At 40.2% G+C, this 20,588-nt stretch overlaps 1 protein-coding gene across 1 annotated transcript in view; it reads left to right on the forward strand.

Moving 5' to 3' along the window:
- The window catches only part of ATP7A (ATPase copper transporting alpha), a 102,623-nt gene that overhangs the window by 39,445 nt on the left and 42,590 nt on the right, over window positions 1-20,588 (forward strand). Inside the window, exons 3-7 of the mRNA XM_045847397.1 lie at window positions 3,456-3,945; window positions 4,949-5,674; window positions 9,719-9,904; window positions 13,778-13,941; window positions 17,776-17,937. Of these exons, the coding sequence (XP_045703353.1) occupies window positions 3,456-3,945; window positions 4,949-5,674; window positions 9,719-9,904; window positions 13,778-13,941; window positions 17,776-17,937 (1,728 nt within the window). The remainder of the gene's footprint in view (window positions 1-3,455; window positions 3,946-4,948; window positions 5,675-9,718; window positions 9,905-13,777; window positions 13,942-17,775; window positions 17,938-20,588) is intronic.

A 20,588-nucleotide genomic window follows, 5' to 3' on the forward strand; every position in this document is an offset into this window, starting at 1 on the left:
TTCATGCTTTAGACATTTCAGTAGATAAAGAACACCAGGCTCATTAAAATAGTGGATCTCCACAATCCACGTGGACAGTTAGCACCTCTACACCACGATTAATGCTATGGAGATCACAGAGTGCATTTGATTTCTTTTCTACTCTCCCGCCTTCACTGAAATACAACAAATAGCCCTGGCTGGCGTAGCTCAGTGGATTGAGCGTGGGCTGCAAACCAAAGTGTCGCAGGTTCGATTCCCAGTCAGGGCACATGCCTGGGTTGCAGGCCATGACCCCAGCAACCACACATGGATGTTTCTCTCTCTCTCTCTCTCTCTCCCCCTCGCCTCCTTCTCTAAAAATAAAGAAAAAAATAAAATCTTTAAAAAAAAAAAAGAAATACAACAAATAGTCCTCCACCTCGAGTCCTTCCTGTGAGCCACATTCATAATTTCTAGAGCACAGGTGGCAAACACAAGGTCCAGTAGCCAAATTTGGCCCTCCACCTTGTTTTATCCGGCCCAGCACCTTGCTACTACCTGGTGGCAGCGCTGAGCTCTCGCTTAACTGTTAAAAGAGTAGTTACATTCATACAGTCCTAAAGTTACATTCGGCCCTTTGAAGGCAACCACAAGGCTGATGTGGCCCCGGTGAAAATGAGTGTGACACCCCTGCTCTAGGCTGTTTATTTTCAGAGGTTCTATTGATACAGTGGACAAATAGTTCCTCTGAAAATGACAGCTTTGGTGACTAATGAAAGATTCTGAGACAAAGACAAGCTGTGGAAAATTTGGAGCAATGTGGGGAATAGGCAGAGGTGGTTTTTGTCGGCGGGGGGCGGGGTCATGGGAAAGAAGAGCTGGGCAGGTCCAGAACCAGCCTGGAGCCGGTGCCCGCTTTTGTTACCGTGGCGTCTAGCACAGTGTCAGGCATATAATAGGCACGCGGCTAATATTTGTGCAATAAATAAATGCTATTTTAGCTTCCTTCCCCGGGGATTTAGCCTCCACAAGAGTATTGTGAGAATCACTGTATGAATTTCCTTTCAGTGGAAATAAAGGAGCTGCTTATTTTTGTTCCCTTGGAGACCTTAGGCTTGAAACGCCTCTTTGATATCTAACATTCAGAGGACAAGTTGAGTGCCATTACTCCAGAGGGGAACCAGGGGAACATTTCTGTGTGTGCTAGGTGTGGCTGGCCTGTTTTAAAACACACGCGTAGAAGTTACTAAATAAAGAAATGTTTTCCAGGCTGCAGTGTGAAAAAAATTCATTGGGTAATAAAATCTTTTGTATATTATTTTATATTCATAGTTGCCTTTTTTCCTTATGTCTTTGTATCAGTAGAAGAGAGGCTAAAGTCGCCCTGGCTGGTGTGGCTCAGTGGATTGAGTGTTAGCCTGTGAACCAGAGGGTCACCAGTTCGATTCCCAGTCAGGGCACATGGCTGGGTCGCGGGCCGGGTCCCCAGTAGGGGGCGCACAACCACTCATTGATGTTCCTCTCCCTCTCTTTCTCCCTCCCTTCCCCTCTAAGAAATAAAATCTTGAAAAAAAGAGAGACTAAAGCAGTAGAAAGCACAGCAAACTGTCTAGTGACAAAGTAAATGTTGCTCTTAAAATCGGTTTAGAGAATAATTTCTCATTGGGTTTGCTGGTAAATTGACATTTTTGGAAGGGGGAAATGAGTTCAAGGGTTGGGAAGCAGATGAAGAGGTAAAAGGGGTCAAAATATGTGATTACAGAAGGAGACTAAGCTAAGAGCGAGCAACCTGACCAAGTAGAGTTACCAGTCTTCGTGATATTTCATGGTATGGGCACATTTCAAGATGTTATCAAATACGTAGCCATTGATTACCAAGCTGCAGGAAAAATAAACAAAAGATTCATATTAAAATAAGAGAAAGATTTGACTCTATAACTATCCTAGATGATTTAAAGTGAGATTTCCTACTCTGAATTCCTTTTAATTATATTTTGCAATGGTTTTTATTTTATGGAACAAAGCTTTTCACCAGGAATCCATCATCATCATCATCATCATCATCATCATCATCTTGAACCTCCTTTAGAGCATTGATACCCTATTGCTGGGGTGTCAAACTCACTTTCACCGGGGTCCGCATCAGCCTCGCGGCTGCCTTCAAAGGGCCGAATGTAATGTTAGGGCTGTGTACATGGAACTACCCCTTAACTAGGGGCAAGGAGCTCGGCTCTGCCGCCGGGTAGAAACAAAGTGCCGGGCCGGATAAAACAAGGTGGAGGGCCAGATTCAGCCCAGGGGCCTTGTGTTTGTCACCTGTGCCCTCTTGTTTCCTTTACCGTCTATAGTCTCCTTGCTAGGTGCCGCCCCTCCTAAAATGTCTCTTGGCGCTGCCCCTTTTCAAGCCCCAGTGTTGAGCTTTCACTCAGAGCTTCTGTTGCACCATCACTGCATTACAACAGCTTCCTGGCTGATCTCCCTTTGTGCTGTGTCACCCCAACATCATCTTCCACGGCGCCTCCCAGGTGATTCTTCCCTCACATGCACATATGGTCATGTCATCCCCTTGCCTAACCTTTCCATGGCTCTCTGTTACCTGTAGGGTAAATGACAAGCCATTACTGGCATACAAGAGGCCCCGTAATAAAGCAGTTGCTTAATTCTCCAGCCTGTCATGTTTCTCTACTGTTGTGCATTCATTCGTTTGGAATACCCTGCCTCATATGTCCTTGCCGATTTGTGTTTGTGTTATAACACTCAGGTGTTATCTCCATGGAGAAGCCTTTCCCCGCCCATACTCGCAGGAATAAGTGGCTGTCCATTTTCTGTATTCTCTCTTTTAGTATCGTTCCCTGTGACTCTGTCATGCTTGGCTTTGTATTCTGAGAATCCCAGTCCCTAGCACCTACAATATGTGCTCGATAAATGTTAGTTGTTCGGTGTGTACTTTTCTATAACTCGCTGCCGCAAAGAGCTGCTTTCCTATTTCTTTACTCCTCTGATCCTTGTAACAGCCCTGAATGATAACAGGGCATATTTGCCACTTTGCAGATGGCAGAACTAAGGAGTATGGCTGGCTAATAAGTGGAGATGTGAAACTCCAAGTCCAGTCTTATGACTTCCAGCCAAGTGTGTGTGTGTCTGTGTGTGTGTGTGTGTGTGTGTGTGTGACACTGCATCACAATTTTGTGTCAGATACCTGCCAAACAGTTGCACACAGTCATGGTAGTAGTTCTCCGTGTGTTTGTCTACAGGGTTTCAAATGCCTGATCAGTAAGTACCTGAGTCACTTGCACCTACATACAGCTTTACCATTCCTGTCGCAAACAAGACAGTTGGTGTTTCTCTCTGAAGATAATAGTAGTGATAAGAAATAATAGACAAACCCCATCAGACTGAACTATTAGTTTCATTCGTCAATGTGGCGTGATGATCGCTTTTGGCTCTCTGTCACGTAATGTAATTAAAGTGACTTCTGAACTTTCCTTCCAAAGGTCTCACTGGAAGAAAAAAATGCAACTATTATTTATGACCCTAAACTACAGACTGCAGAGACCATGCAGGAAGCTATCGACGACATGGGCTTTGATGCCATTCTCCACAGTCCCCACCCTGTCCCTGTTTTAACCGACACCGTGTGTCTGAGAGTTCCTGGTTCCCTGACTGCGCCGTGGGACCATATCCAAAGCACATTGCTCAAGGCCAAGGGCGTCACAGACATTAACATTTCCCCTCAGCAAAGAAGTGCAGTGGTGACAATAATCCCCTCTTTAGTGAATGCCAATCGGATAATGGAGCTGGTTCCAGATCTCATTTTCGATACTGGAACTGTGGAGAAAAAGTCAGGGACCTGTGAAGATTACAGGGCGGCCCCAGCGGGTGAAGTCAAGCTGAAGATGAAAGTGGAGGGGATGAGCTGCCACTCGTGCACAAGCACCATCGAAGGGAAAATAGGGAAACTGCAGGGTGTTCAGCAAATTAAAGGTAATGCGCCTGGTGGTATTGGTGTGTTTTGTAAGGCTGACTTTGCTGTTTTGGCCTTTCGGCCTTTTCTTCTTCTTAAGCACGGAATTTGAATTCGTGGGACTGGAATGCTTATTGCTTCATTAAAGACTGAAGTAGAGTGTATTGCCAGGATTAATGTTAGTAAAGAGAATGATTAAAAGTTACATGAGTCTTGAACTAGCAGAAAAGGCAGTTGGGGTGGCATTTCATGGAGTTCAGGGCCTTTTAAAATTTATTTTATTTTCTTTTCTTAAAGATTTTTTAAAATCTTTATTTATTTTTTAGATAAGGAAGGGAGGGAGGGAGGGAGGGGGAGAGAGAGAGAGAGAGAGAGAGAGAAAGAGAGAGAGAGACATCAATGTGCAGTTGCTAGGGGCCGTGGCCTGCAACCCAGGCATGTGCCCTGACTGGGAATCAAACCTGCGACACTTTGGTTCGCAGCCCACGCTCAATCCACTGAGCTACGCCAGTCAGGGCTCAGGGTCTTTTTTTTTTTTTAACAAATTTACCTATTTATTTATCTTTAGAGAGAGGGAAAGGGAGGGAGAAAGATGGGGAGAGAAACATCAATGTTGCTCTCACGTGCCCCCTATTGGGGATCTGGGCTGCAACCCAGGCATGTGCCTTGACAGGGAATTGAACCGGCCACCCTTTGGTTCGCAGCTGGAACTCATTTCACTGAGCCACACCAGCCAGGGCGAGTTCAGGGTTCTTAATACAACATGCCTGTGGTCTTCTTTATGTCTAATATATGTCTATTCAGGCATGCAGAAACTTGGAGACCATGGATATAGTGGTATATCTTTAACTTTTTTCTAGTCTCCATCACTAACATTTTCTGAAAAGAACAGATTTATTTTAAGAAAGGATAATAACGGTGAGAGAGAAATGATTTTGTGTGGTAGTGATTCAGTAAAGAATGTTTTCTGAAGCAGACCAGGAATAACGGAATTAAATAACTATTTTTCTTTTTATTAATCAGTCTCCCTGGACAACCAAGAAGCTACTGTTGTTTATCAACCTCATCTTATCACAGGAGAGGAAATCAAGAAGCAGATTGAAGCTGCGGGCTTTCCAGCATTCATCAAAAAGCAGCACAAGTGCATGTTGGGAAATATTGATATAGGACGTCTACAAAACACACCAGTCAAATCCCCAGAGGGATCACAGACGAGGAGTCCAGCATGTGCTGATGGTTTTTCCACAGCCACTTTCTCCATAGAAGGCATGCATTGTAAATCGTGCGTGTCAAATATTGAAAGTGCTTTATCTACACTCCAATATATAAGCAGCATAGTAGTTTCTTTAGAGAACAGATCTGCTGTCGTCAAGTACAATGCAAACTTAGTCACTCCAGAAGCCCTGAGAAAAGCAATAGAGGCCGTACCACCAGGACAATATAGAGTTAGTATTACAAGTGGAGTTGACAGTACCTCAAACTCTCCTTCTGGCTCCTGTCCACAGAAGATTCCCTTGAATGTAGTTAGCCAGCCCCTGACTCAAGAAACCGTGATCAACATCAATGGCATGACTTGTAACTCCTGTGTGCAGTCTATTGAGGGGGTCATGTCAAAAAAGGCAGGGGTAAAATCCGTACTAGTGTCCCTCGCAAACAGCAATGGAACTGTAGAATACGACCCTCTACTGACCTCTCCAGAAACCTTGAGGAAAGCAATAGAAGACATGGGATTTGATGCTACCTTGCCAGGTAATTATCAGTTTTTTCTTTAATATGCCTAATGTTGTTTCCTCGCCAATTTGCTGATTCTTTCGTCTTTTATCAATGAGAAAGGAGTAATAGGCATTTTATTTCCACTTTTTGGAAATAAGGCCAATGTAAGTATTCAGTGATGTATATATACAGAGATGCGTAAGGATGTTTGCATAATTATTTAAAAAGTACAGACCTTAAGTCATGATATATCCATGTGATGAAATGGTTATGAAGCCATAAAAATTGTGGTATTAGCCCTGGCTGGCGTAGCTCAGTGGATGGAGCGCGGGCTGGGAACCAAAGTGTCCCAGGTTCGATTTCCAGCCAGGGTACGTGCCTGGGTTGCAGGCCATAACCCCCAGCAACCGCACATTGATGTTTCTCTCTCTCCCTCTCTCCCTCCCTTCCCTCTCTAAAAATAAATAAAATCTTTTTAAAAAATTGTGGTATTAAAGGTACTTAATGCCACAGGAGAGTGTCAAATATTTTGTTAAGTGAAGAAAAATAAGCTAAAAAGCTGTGTATTCAGTTTTATGATAAATTTATAAACACATGTATAAAGATTTATGCCATGTATATGTTATTTATGTATATGAATAAAATTCCTGGCAGGAAATGAGGTAGGATAATGATGATATTTGTTTCCATTGTGCTTTCACATGTCTTTTAAGTTTTTTATGACAAGGATGTATGTAGTTATGTATATACAGGGTCTGGCACAAATAACGCCCCCTTTTTATTACAAAATCATAAGCATGTAATTCTGTAACATAATAATGTCACAGTCAAGCATACCATCTGACATTTGAGGTGAAATGTTCAAATCAAAACTATAAATTATTACACCCATATTATCACCCTGTGAGCCACATTCAGGCCTTACTTCTGCCAGACCCTGTATAATGGGAGAGGCAAATATTTTAAAAAGAAACGAGGTATGGAAAAATCATAAAATTCAAACCGTAGTTTTGATTTTAGGCATTCAGAGTCTTCCTGTTTTCTGACAGCTCTTACCTTGAACTGAAACCAAAAATGTATATGAGGTAGAACTTGCCTGTGTGAAGTTGTTTGGAACTGGAATTGAACGTAGCCTTGCATTAAACTGGAAATACCCTAATGAAACTTCTTATTGTAAATAACAATAGCTAATTCCCAGACCATGTCATCCTTAACCTTTGCTCTTTTGCTCAGAATGAAGGGTATTAAATGACATTGTACTGTTTCTAAGCTCACTAAACCTGAGAAGCATAAAAAATTATATTAAACCCATGCTTAAATTATTTTTTTAAGTAGAATTTTTTTTTTAGATTTTTATTTATTTATTTTTAGAGAGGGAAGGGAGGGAGAAAGAGAGAGAGAGAAACATCAATGTGCGGTTGCTGGGGGTTATGGCCTGCAACCCAGGCATGTACCCTGGCTGGGAATCGAACCTGGGATACTTTGGTTCCCAGCCCGCACTCAATCCACTGAGCTACGCCAGCCAGGGCTGCAATCATGTATTTCTTATACTTTGTTTAGACCTTTAATTCCAGGGGCTTTTTAACATTTTAGTATTGTGTATAAATTATTTTTCTTTTAAAAATATTTTACTTATTATTTTTAGGGAGAGAGGAAGGGACGGAGAAAGAGGGGAGAGAAACATCAATGTGTGGTTGCTTCTCATGCGCCCCCACTGGGGACCTGGGTCACAACCCAGGCATGTGCCCTGACTGGGAATTGAACCAGCAACTCTTTGATTCACAGGCTGGCCACTCAATCCACTGAGCCATACCAGCCACGGCATTTTAATTTTTAAAAAATATTTTATTTAAACTTCCTTTTAATTTCAAACTTACAGAAAGGCCACAGGAATAGTACAAAGAATTTCTGTTGACCTACTGCCCTCAAATTCCCCACTTGTCAATATTTCACCACATTTGTTTTACCATCCTCTTTCTCCATGACAGACATATGGACACACACATATAAAATCACTCATATATACCTTTTTGTGAAGCATTTTGAGAGTCAGTCACAGACCTGAGTTTATAATTGTTTTTAAGCCATTTTTGATTGCATATTTATTCCTCACGTTAATTTAGACAATGAACCTACCAGCATTGAGCATCAGATTGGAAATCCTTATCTTGAAATTTTTGGAATCTTTTCCGATTGGTGTCTCAAGTGCAGGAAAGTTAACCTTTCTTTTAAATACATTTAAACATAAGTCCTGTTGCTACAGCCTATGGAAAGTGGAAAATGGAAGCTTTTCCTCTTCTGCTTCCCATACTAACTGGGGTAAAGGCCACAATTTTATGGATCTTTGTTGAGCGGTCTTGCAGAGATAACTTAAAAGGGACTACCTCTGTGACCTATTTTAATTGAATAGTGTACTTAGAGTGTGTGAAGATTGCAGATTACCTCTTGTGCCTGAAATAACTAACTTTCTCTGGAGCAAGACATAAAGGAATTTGCAGGACAAACTTTTTATTTTTTTTTCATATTCCAGGTTCAAAATTAAATGTTGACAGTAATTATGAGAAAATTAAGTAAGATCTGGCTAGATTAAAATAATCCTTTTTCCAAAGCCAAAGCTATTTCCTCTGGGCAAATGGGCCTCTTTGTTTTTTGTGGTTTTTTTTTTGAGTTCTTTAACATTCCAGTACTCTTTGGTAAATTCTGCACTCTCTGTTCTTTTTTTTTTTTTTTAAGATTTTATTTATTTATTTCCAGAGAGAGGGGAAAAGAAGGAGAGAGAGAGGGAGAGAAACTTCAGTGTGTGGTTGACTCTCACGTGCCCCCCACTGCGCACGTGGCCCACAACCCAGGCATGTGTCCTGACTGGGAATCGAACCGGCAACCCTTTGGTTCCCAGGTCTGCACTCAATCCACTGAGCCGCACCAGCTAGGGCGCTCTCTCTGTTCTGAATGATGCTTGCATAATCTTGAGTCTTTCACTCAAGACCAGGGACTGAGTAATTTCAGAATTGGTAGAATCTAGTCCTTTGCTGTACATGGTGGCCATTGCTGTACCCAGACTGGTGGAAAAGCAGGATCTCAAGCCCTATCCTGCATGCACTGAATTAGAATCTGCATTTTAACAAGATTCCCCAGGTGACTGTATGGGCGTGAAAATTTCAGAGCTGTTATTACACCGATTTGAGGAGTCCATATCAGTATTCATTAGGGAAATGGTCAGGCTTTTGTTAAAGTTTCTTCAAAGATGCCCTCCCTCAGCATCCTGAAAACCAAACCGGTCGTGTAGGACTTTCTCTGTGGGCTGTCCTTATAGACCTGAACCAGTTTCTTGCTCAAGGAGAAGAAAGAACAAGTTAGGTTAGTGGAAGTTTCCACATCACTTCTTTTCCTCCTTATCTCTGCAGGAGAGCTGAAAATCTTCAGCTATTTTTTTTTTATTTTTTTGCAGGTGTTTGGATGTGCTAGAGAGGAATATTTTTTCTCTTTCTTGGCAGGTGATTAATAATACTGCACTGAATAAACTAAAACGGAATAGCACATTTTCTGAGACTGCAAAACTATTTTGTAAATTGCTTCTTGTTCCACTTACTATACCACAAAATGCGTTACTATGAGCATGTAAACTGTTAACATGATGTTAAAAATTTGTTCTAAATATAAAAGCTGTCTGTTAACAAACTGCTCTCTATTTAGGGTTTGGGCAGGAAATAATGGCTGAAAGAAGTTGATACGACCCCAGTTTTGTTTACTCTCTGCCACTCCCCAAGGAACTCATTTTTTAAAAAATTATTTTTAGAGGGACAGGAAGGGAGGGAGGGAAACATTGATATGTGGTAGATACATCAGCCGGTTGCCTCTCTCACACCCCTGCCTGGGGACCTGGCCCACAACCCAGGCATGTGCCCTGATCGGGAATTGAACCGGTGACCTTTTGGTTCACAGTGTGGTGCTCGGTCCACTGAGCCACACCAACTGGTTTGAAAGGAATGGATTGACAGTGCCTCGGGGTGGATTGTGATGAATGACTAGGATGCAGCTGGAGAACACCTCAAATAAAAATACTCTTTCTCTGTCCACCAGGTACAAATGAGCCCCCATCGGAAATGCCACATTTGACCCCAACTAATGAATTTCATACTAAAATGATGACACCAATTCATGACAAGGAGGACGTAAAGACTTCGTCTAAGTGTTACATACAGGTCACTGGTATGACCTGTGCTTCCTGTGTAGCAAACATTGAACGGAATTTAAGACGAGAAGAAGGTGAGACACTCATAAAGCCTGTTTTATGTTCTAGTTTGAGGACTCTGTCCTTTTGTATATGTTTTGTTACAATGTCTGTGATTCTTGCCAAGACCTCATAAACCCTGTCAGTGACATTCAGGACAACCTTGACTTTCTGACAGCCAGTTGTTGTTAGTGTTTTGTTCCCTTAGATATAGCTCCTAGCTTGTTTGCTTCATGAGCACATTTTAATATCAATGACATTTGTAGGGCAATAGCAGAAGGAAATACATAATATTAGTATTCTGTATGGATCTTGGCTGCAATGTATTTTAAGAAGCATATAAATTTTGTGATAAAGCTATGTTTAAAATTAATAAGTGGCATCCATAAATTCTAGTATTACTATACCCAGCCCATGCACGAGATGAAAACCAAGTTTGTTTAGAATTGTAGGGGTGGGCAAAAGTAGGTTAAATTACTAGCCATCATTATCTAAAAGATAAATCATAAGTAAGGATATAAAATAATAACAAGAAGAAGAAAACAAATAATATAAATAATACAGTAATTAATAAATCATGCAAAAATAAACTTTTGATTATACACAACTGTAAACCTATTTTTGCCAACCCTGTATATTCTTTTCCAACAATTTGATCTTTGCTGGCAGTAAAAGTGATCAAAAGTTACTTAATATTATGTGTAAGTTTTAATCCTAGGTTACAAAATCTTAGAAATTCTACATTATTTAGGAACATGGGGGTGCATAGGTTCTTGTGGATTGATGTTTCAGGGTTCTTAGGATATAATCCCAGCAGTGGAATTGCTGGGTCAAAAGGCAGTGCCATTTTTAGTTTTCTGTGGAATGTTTTAGCTTAAAAATTTACATTCATATTACTGCACAGCATGACATAGTAGATTTGTTAACCATAGAGATGTGTGATTATGTTTAGTGAGAATGAAGTCATGGGCTTAGTACTTAGGTAGCCCTAGCTCCAGGTGTTTTAAAGATATATATGTTGTTAGTTACAAGGGCCAAATAAGTAAGATTAGTATAAGCTTATCCCTACTATTAGGGAAGTAACTCAAAACATATATGGTAATAATGTAGGCTTCTGGCCAGTAGAATCACCTAATATATAATGGCCAAAACATTATCACCAAATGTATGTTATACAGAGCCGTCTCCATTTCAATATTATCTTGACTTCATCCTGTCATTTCTGCATCTTTCATTTCAGCCTCCATTACATCTAATTAAAATGCAGTCAAGGCTAAAGCTTACAGTACACTTTGATTAGCTGAAAAAGAAAAAAAATGGAAGGTTGCAAGCAAATAAAAGCAAAAAGAAGTCTCCGAGGTTCCTGTTTAATTTTATAATCAACTATTTTGGGGCAACTCAGAAATAGCCTTTTTCATGAGACAAGCGGTGCCTGTGTGAATTACAAATCTTTTATTTAAAGATTTTTATTTTTATTTATTTATTTTTAGAGAGAGGGGACAGGAGGGAGACAGAGGAGAGAAACATCACTCAGTTATCTCTCCTTCATGCCTCCACTGGGGACTGAACCCGGAACCCAGGCGTGTCCTCTGGCTGGGGATTGAACCAGTGACCTTTCGCTTTTCAGGACAATGCCCAACCAACTGAGGCACACTGGTCAGGGCTACAAATCTTTTTATTAAAAAACCTGTTAAGCTGACTCTCCCAGTTACTCCCTATTACCCCTTTAACTCCTTTTAACCCAATTAGGAATATCATTGGCGTAGCTTGGGTGACCACATTGACCTTTTGGTTTTTTAAACCAGGTAACACTGGTCTTCACATCACATTTCAAAAAACGGACACAAAGATTTCTAATTATAGTTTGAAGTAAGAATTTTTTAAAGATTTTATTTATTTTTAGAGAGGGGAAGGGAGGGAGAAAGAGAGGGAGAGAAACATCCGTGTGTGGTTTTCTGTTCTGCGCCCCCTACTGGGGACCTGGCCCACAACCCAGACATGTGCCCTGACTGGGAATCCAACCTGCAACCCTCTGGTTTGCAGGCCGGCACTCAATCCACTGAGCCACACCAGCCAGGGCTGAAGTAAGAATTTTTTTAAATTATCCCTAATTTATGTAAGCTTAAAACCTATTTTTGAACCTTGAAAAATCAGCGTTTTTTTCTTTCTTTGTATTTCTGTTTGGGTATAGATTACATTCAACCAAAGCAAAAAGAACTTTTCTTACTTTCTCTGTCCTCTTATTAGTGACACTTTCCCGTGAACTGTTCCTCTGAATTATTAGCCCAGAGAAGCACTTTATACAGAAAGCTTAGATTATATGAAGTACTTTGTTTTCTTATGAAAAAGTATTAAATTAACATTCGGTTATTTTTTTTTTCTTTGTATCATGCCCCCACCTCCCGCCACAGCTGACTTACTAACTACTGACCCTCATTCCCTGTCAGGTAGCCACCAAGTGCCGCAGATTCCTAGAAAGAGCTGCCATTTCTCCTGTGTGTAATTAATTTCCTTCCTGGCAATGACAGTGATGGCTGGCCTAGACAAAAAGAAAGCTTGTTAACAAAAGGCTTTCCCCAGAGCACGGCGTGACTGTCATAAAATGAACTCCATTGTTCTGCTGCCGAGTTGTGTGGCCCTTTTTCATCCGAGGGATAAGAGCACTTCAGATTAGTGTGTGCCAGATAGGAAAACTTGAGAATTTTAAGAAATGACTATTACTTGGTAATACTATAATGTGTATGTTGGCACGTTCTTGGATTTTTTTGCTACAACTGCAGTGATTGCTTACATTCATAGGTTCCTTTCTCTAGGACTCTGTCTTATTAGTTTCTCAAAATGCTTTATATTTACATGATGAGGTCTCAACTGATTGCAGGTCATGGGCCTACTCTAAACAAAAAATAAAACTGTGTAAAATGAACTAATAAACAGTGATAAGACAATTAGTGGAAATGTGCATGTTGCGTGGATAATTGATGATAACAAAGAATTATTTTAGGTATGATAATGGTATTATGGTTATTTTTAAAGAGAACAGTATCTTTTTTAAAAAATATTTTATTGTTATTCTATTAAAGTTGTCTCAAATTTTCCCCCTTTGCTTTCTTCCGCCCATCCCAACCCCTGCTCCCACAGTCGGTCCCCACCCTGTGGTTCATGTCCATGGGTCTTTCATACATGTTCTCTGTCTAGTCCCTTCTCCTTCTTCCTACCATTATCCTCCTTCCCCCAATAGAAATATATATTTAAATATTTACAAGGGAAATGATATGATGTCTGGGATTGGAAAGTAATCAGGGTAGAGGGCAGGGATTCCTTGGCTGGGAATATAAATGAAACAAGATCAGCCTGGTATTATTGATAACTGTTTAACTGTTGAAGCTGGGTAATCAGTATATCAAGTTTACTATGTTCTTTCTTTTGTGTGTGTATATGTACATATGTATAAAATTGAAAAATTATATAATAAAAATTTTAAGAAATTAAGGCCCCTTTTTCAAAAAGTTTTATTTGGTTTAGGTTTAACACTATGTAAAAGGTAACTAACCAGTTTCTCCAGATTCACTTTAATCCTGTCACAGTTAAGTGAAAACAATATTATTACACTACTTTTTAAAAATTTTATTTCATTTATTTGATTTTATTAATTTATTTTCAGAGGAAGAAGGAAGGGAGAAAGAGAGGGAGAGAAACATCAGTGTGTGATTGCTTCTTGTGAGCCCTCCACTGGGGACCTGGCCCACAACCCAGGCATGTGCCCTGACTGGGAATCGAACCGGCGACCCTTTGGTTCACAGGCTGGCACTCAATCCACACCAGCTAGGGACATTACTGTTTTTTGTTGTTTGTTTGTTTTTTTAAATACGGAGTGTTATCTGAATTGCTTTTCTTATCAATGCTCCTAGGAATATATTCTGTACTCGTGGCTCTGATGGCTGGCAAGGCAGAAGTAAGATATAATCCTGCTGTTATACAACCCCCGATGATAGCCGAGTTCATCCGAGAGCTTGGATTTGGAGCCACTGTGATAGAAAATGCCGAGGAAGGCGATGGTGTTTTGGAACTTGTTGTAAGTAACACTTTTGTGTAATTAATAAAATTCCTAGAAAAATTTAATGAGAATTCAGAAAAGAGTTCCAAAAATAATTAAAGTTGGAAAAATAAGACATCAAAAGGAAAATTAAGAGAGCTGGAAAATGGTAAGATAAGATAGGACTTTATGGCGACTTTCAAGCATGGCATGTGAAAGATAATCATCGTATGTCTATTAGAAACCAAAAAAGAAGAATTGGGTTGGAATGAATAAATGAAAATCAAGTTTTGAAAATAAGATTCTTACGTATAACATGTAAAAGAATAAGTTCCAGGTACATGAAAGACTTAAGTTTTTTTAAAGATTATATTTATTTACTTGTGGAGTTGGGGAAGAAAGAGAAGGTGAGAAACATCGACGTGTGAAACATTGATAGGTTGCCTCTCACTCGCCCCCTACTGGGGACCTGGCTGGCAACCCAGACCTGTGCCCTGGCTGGGAATCAAATAGTGACCTTGCAGTTCACAAGCTGGTGCTCAATCCACTGAGCCACACCAGCCAGGGCTGCTCTGGTTGTTTTTGAAACAGTTCTCCAGAGGAAAAGGCTTCTGCACCCACTGAACTCCAGTCAGGGCAAGTGGAATATTTCATAGAACCCTCAGATAGCTCAAATAACGAAAGTCTGCTGATAAAGAGGCTTTGAAGAAGCCACAACCCTTTTTGCCCATTCTGGTGGCTTTTGATTCTGTTTTTCACCAGGATTGTGAGCTGGTGGTCTTCAAGACTGTCACAGAGCTGGAGGGGAGGGGCAGTTATAATGGCACATAGGTTGTTGTTTTATTGAGATTCATCTGTTTTTTTTTTATTCCATCCTTACCTGAGGACGACATTTGTTCATTGCTTTTAGAGAGAGGAAAGGAGAGAGAGAAGCACTGATGCAAGAGAGAAGCGTGGACAGGTTGCCTCCTGCACGTGCCGTGGACCGGGGATCAATCTGGGAACCTAGGCACGTGCCCTGACCAGGAATCAAACCCGCAACCTTTTGGTTTGGGGATGACGCCCCAACCAATTGAGCCACACTAGCCAGGCAGGGCTCATCACATTTTCTTGAAGAAATGCTTCCTGGGTTGCTGCAAGCTTTTAAATTCCAAATTTCTGGAAAAGTTGGTTCTAACCATTTTTGCCAGTTTTCTTATTGCTTTTATGGAGGATACAATTTTTTAGAGATCCTTACTCCACCATTACTGATATGACCATAATAGGTATTCTTGAATAAATGCTTCGTGATTTGTTGTATACTCTTCGGTCACGTCTGAGTATTTCAATAGGTTTTTTTGTTGTTGTTGTTTTTACTCTTCAATTACAGTTTACTTTCAGTATTATTTTCTGTTAGTTTTAGGTGTACACCATAGTGGTTAGATAATCATATACTTTAGGGTTCTCCCTGTATATCCAGTACCCACCTGGCACCATATATAGTTTATTATAGTATTAGTGACTATATTCCCTATGCTGTACTTTATATCCCTGTCACTGCTCTGTAACTACCAATTTGTACTTCTCTTTTCAAATGTTTTATTTCTTTTTAGAGAGAGGGGAAGAGACAGAGAAAGAGAGGGAGAGAAACATCAACATGTGGTTGCCTCTCATATACCCCCTGCTAGAGACCCGGCCTGCAACCCAGGCATGTGCCCTGACTGGGAATCGAACCTGTGACTCTTTGGTTCACAGGCCAGCACTCAATCCACTGAGCTACACCAGCCAGGGCCAATTTGTACTTCTTAATCCCTTCACCTCTTTCATGCAGTCTCCCACACATCTTTCTTCTGGTGACCATCAGTCTATGTCATTCTGTGTCTTTGAGTCTGTTTCAATTTTTTTGTTCATTTATTTTTCTTTAGATTATACATATAAGTAAAATCAAATGGTGTTTATCTTTCTCTAACTTATTTCACTGAGCACAATACCCTCTAGGTCTATCTATGCTGTTGCAAATGGTAGTTTCATTCTTTTTTATGGCTGAGTAATATTCCATTGTGTAAATGTACCACAGCTTTTTTATCCACTCATCTACTGACGCTTGTGTTGCTTTCATGGCTTGGCTTTTGTAAATAACTCTGCAATGAACACAGGGGTGCATATATTCTTTTGAATTAATGTTTGGGGTTTCTTCAGATAAATTCTCAGAAGTGGAATCGCTGGGTCATAAGGGAGCTCCATTATTAATTTTTTGAGGTATCTCCATACTGTTTTCCACAGTGGCATTTCCACCAGTCTGCATTCCCACTAACAGTGCCTGAGGGTCCCTCTTTCTCCACATCCTGGCCAGCACTTGTTGTTTGTAGATTTGTTTGTGATGGCCATTCTGACAGCTGTGATGTGATATCTCACTGTGGTGTTAATGTGCATCTCGGTGATGATTAGCGATGTTGAGCATCTTTTCATATATCTATGGGCCATCTGTATGTCCTCTTTGGAGAAGTGTCTGTTCAGGTCCTTTGCCCATTTTTTTTAACTTTTTTTAAAGATTTTATTTATTTATTTTTAGAGAGGGAAGGGAGGGAGAAAGAGAGAGAGAAACATCAATGCGCGGTTGCTGGGGGCTGTGGCCTGCAACCCAGGCATGTGCCCTGACTGGGAATCGAATCTGCTATGCTTTGGTTCACAGCCCGCTCTCAATCCACTGAGCTAAGCCAGCCAAGGCCTGCCCATTTTCAATTAGATTATTTACTTCTTGGGTGTTGAGCTCTATGAGTTCTTTATAAATTTTGTATATTAACCCCTTGTCAGAGAGATCTTTGATGAATATCTACTTCCATTCAGTGGGTTGTCTTTTCATTTTGATGATGATTTTCTTTGCTGTGTAAAAACTTTTTAGTGTAATGTAGTCCCATTTGTTTATTTCTTTTTGTTTCCCTTGCCTGAGGAAATAATCAGAAAAATATATTGCTAAGTGAAATGTCAGGGATTCTACTGCCTGTGTTTTGTTTTAGGAGTTTTATGGATTAATATTACATTTAAGTGTTCAATCCATTTTGAATTTGTTCTTGTGTATGTTGTGAGAAGGTGGTGTAGTTTCACTTTTTTGCATGTATCTGTCCAATTTTTTCGAGCACCATTTTCAATAATTGTCTGTGGAGACTTTCCCCCAGTTTTATCATTGCTTTGTAGGGGAAATGAATTGATGAGCTCCTTACACAGTCATTCTAAATTTCCAGTCCCCTGACTTTAGAATTCCATGTCCAACTAAACTGCATTTAACGTCAACCAACACATAGGGCAAAAAATATTTTTAGACAGATGTAGAGCATTTTTGTCTCCCGTTAACCTTCACTAAAAGTAATATGAACTGTTGTATGATTTTTGCATAATGAAAAACTATCTAGAGGGAAGCAAGGCATTGAATACAAGAAACAGTGAGCCCTGGTTGGGTAGCACAGTTGGTTGGAGTGTTCTGGTACACTAAGGTTGCAGGTTCGATCGACAGTCAGGGCACATACAAGAATCGACCTATGAAAGCATAAATAAGTGGAACAACAAATCTATCTTCCTCTCCCCCCCCCAACTTTCCTCTTTCTCTCTAAAATCAATCAATAAAAAAAGAAGCAATGATTTATCAACTTCTCTACAAGAAGTAGTGACAAGAAGAGGAAGACTTTTTCTGACACCTGCTTCTGTGTAATCTGTGGCCGCTGGACCATATCCTTGTTCCATGTGGTATACAGGTGTCCTAATGATGATATCTAAAGCATAATCCTAGTGCAGGAAGATCTTGTGTGACTATCCCATGTTGCACCAGTTATTTTAATAACTTGTGTTTAATGGAGAAAAAAGTGTATTTCTGAATAACAATGCGTTTGTCGTTCACAGGTGAGAGGAATGACGTGCGCCTCCTGCGTCCATAAAATAGAATCTACCCTCACCAAGCACAGGGGGGTTTTCTACTGCTCTGTGGCCCTGGCGACCAACAAAGCGCATATTAAATATGATCCAGAAATTATTGGTCCCAGAGATATTATCCATACAATTGAAGTAAGTGCCACTTTCTTTGTCCTTGCCTATTTGATCAGCGCGCCTTTGAATTGCCTCTGGTTTGTATCAGAGAAAGGGAGTGAAAAAATCTGACATCTTTGGTTACTTTAGACATCGTCTGTGTCAAAATGTAATGCAGATGTGTCTGCCTTTTTTTTTTTGGTATTTGTCAGGAAGAGTCAGGCGAAGGGATACTGGTGCTGTAAATCAGGAGCAGATTTAAAATAGAGATGCACCATATTCAAAAAGTATTTAGAAAATGTAACTGACATACAATTTGTTATGAGCAAGATTTATGTCAATCATTCAGAAGTGAGGCATCCTGCTAGATGCTTTATTGTTTGTTAGGTCAAAGCAAATGATGTATTTTTATGGTAAAGTAAGAAATTTAAAAGATCAAACTCCTTTCTTTGTGATAAATTCATCTTGTGTTCTTCAGGATGTCGTAAGTGGTAGTACATGTGCAAGTGCTTTAAAAGTTTTAATACCAGCCCTGGCTGGTATGGCTCAGTAGACTGGGTGCAGGCCTACAAACCAAAGGGTCACCAGTTCTATTCCTAGTCAGGACACATGCCTGGGTTGCGGGCCTGGTCCCCAGTGGGGGGAGCACAAGAAGCAACCACACACTGATGTTTCTCTCCCTCTGTCCCTCCCTTCTCCTCTGCCTAAAAATCAATCAGTCAATCAATCAATAAAATCTTCAAAACCAGTTTTAATATCATATACTATTGGTGTTCTAGTGATGCGCAGGGTTATCCAACCTTTTGGCGTCTCTGGGCCACAATGGAAGAAGAGTTGTCTCACACATTAAATACACTATGACACATAACTACACACAGAAGAAATCTCATCATGTTTTAAGTAAATTTACAGTTTTGTCTTGGGCTGCATTCATAGCCATCCCAAGCTGCATGTGGCCCACAGGATGCAGGTTGGACAGCCCTGATAAAGCATATTAATAGTTCAGACAAGATCATATTAGAATAGGTAATAGTACCGCTAGCATCTTTGTGAAGCTGGAATTATTGAGTATCTACTGTGTGTCAGTTACCAAGATAGCCAAGCTTCAGCTCTTAATTTGATTCTCACAGCAGTGCTGTCATCTTCATTTTGGAGGTGAGGGGCCTCAGGATAAGAGAAGTTCAGTTACTGGTCCAAAGTCCAATAGCTAGTAAATATCATAGCTGGGACTTGAGTCTCATCTTTCAGACTCCAAAGCTCATGCCTGCTCTTCTCATTGTACCACACTGCCAACCAGTGATAGATGGCAGCGCTGTTTTTAGCAGTTGAAAATACAGTGTGTTACTGTCTTTGCTCATGTGAGTCTTACTTAGGTGTAGTTTTCTTTTAATACCTTATTTTAGTAACAAAAAGTCTTGTTTGTGTTCTTTTTTTTCTTCATTTCTTCTGAGAGTTCGTTATGTGTATGTAGAAACACAACAAATTTCTATATTTCAGTTTTGTGTCCTGCACCTTTACTGAGTTCATTTAATAGTTCTAATAGATTTTGGGGGAGTCTCTAAGGGCTTTCTATATATGGTATCATGTCTTCTGAAAATAATGACCGTTTTACGTCTTCCTTTCCAACTTGGGTGCCTTTTATTTCTTTTTCTTGTCTGATTGCTGTGACTTGAAGTTCAAGTACTGTGCTGCATAAGAGTGGTGAGAGTGGGTATCGTTGTCTTGTTCCTGATCTTAGAGGAACAGCTTTCAGCTTTTCATCATCGAGTGTGATGTTGGCTGTGGGTTTTTCATATGGCCTTTATTATATTTAGGTATGTTTCTGTTATTCCCATTTTGTGGAGTTTTTTAAATTATAAATGGACACTGAATTTTGTCAAATGTGTTTTCTGCATTTATTGAAATGATATGATCTTTATACTTGGTATTGATGATGTAGTATATCACGTTGATTGATTTGTGGGTGTTGGGTCATCCTATGTCTCAAGAATAAATCCCATTTGGTCATGGTGTATGATCCTTTTATTGTATTGTCGAATTCAGTCTCCTAATATTTTGTTGAGAATTTTTACATCTATGTTCATCAGAGATACTGGCCTGTAGTTTTGTTTTTGCTAGTGTCTTTGGTTTTACTATCAGGATAATGTTGATCTCATAGAATGAGTTTGGAAGCATTCCTTCCTTTTTAATTTTTTGGTATAGTTTGAGAAGGATAGGTGTTAAGTCTCCATTAACTGTTTGGCAGAATTCACCTGTATAGTTGTCTGGCCCTGGACTTTTAGTTAATGTGAGTTTTTTTTTTTTTATTACTGCTTCAATTTTGTTGCTAGTAATTGGTCTGTTTTGGTTTTCTGTTTCATCCTGGTTCAGTCTTGGAAGGCTGTAGGTTTCTAGAAAGCTATCCATTTCTTCTAGGTTGTCCCATTTGTTGGCATATAATTGTTCATAGTATTGTTTTTTTATTGATCCTCACCCAAGGCCATGCTTATTGACTTTAGAGACAGGGGTAGGGGGAGAGAGAGAAACGGTGATGTGAGAGAGAAACATGGATTGGCCGCCTCTCACACACACCCCTACCTGGCTGCAAACCTGAAACCTAGGTATGTGCCCTGACTGGGAATTGCAGCCTTTTAGTTTACAGGATGATGCTCCGACCAACTGAGCCACACCGGGCAGGGCTGTTCCTAGTC

The sequence above is a fragment of the Phyllostomus hastatus genome, unplaced genomic scaffold (genome assembly GCF_019186645.2).
Source record: "Phyllostomus hastatus isolate PE091 unplaced genomic scaffold, TTU_PhHast_1.1 phas_contig_551, whole genome shotgun sequence".
In the NCBI taxonomy this organism is placed as follows: Eukaryota; Metazoa; Chordata; class Mammalia; order Chiroptera; family Phyllostomidae; genus Phyllostomus; species Phyllostomus hastatus.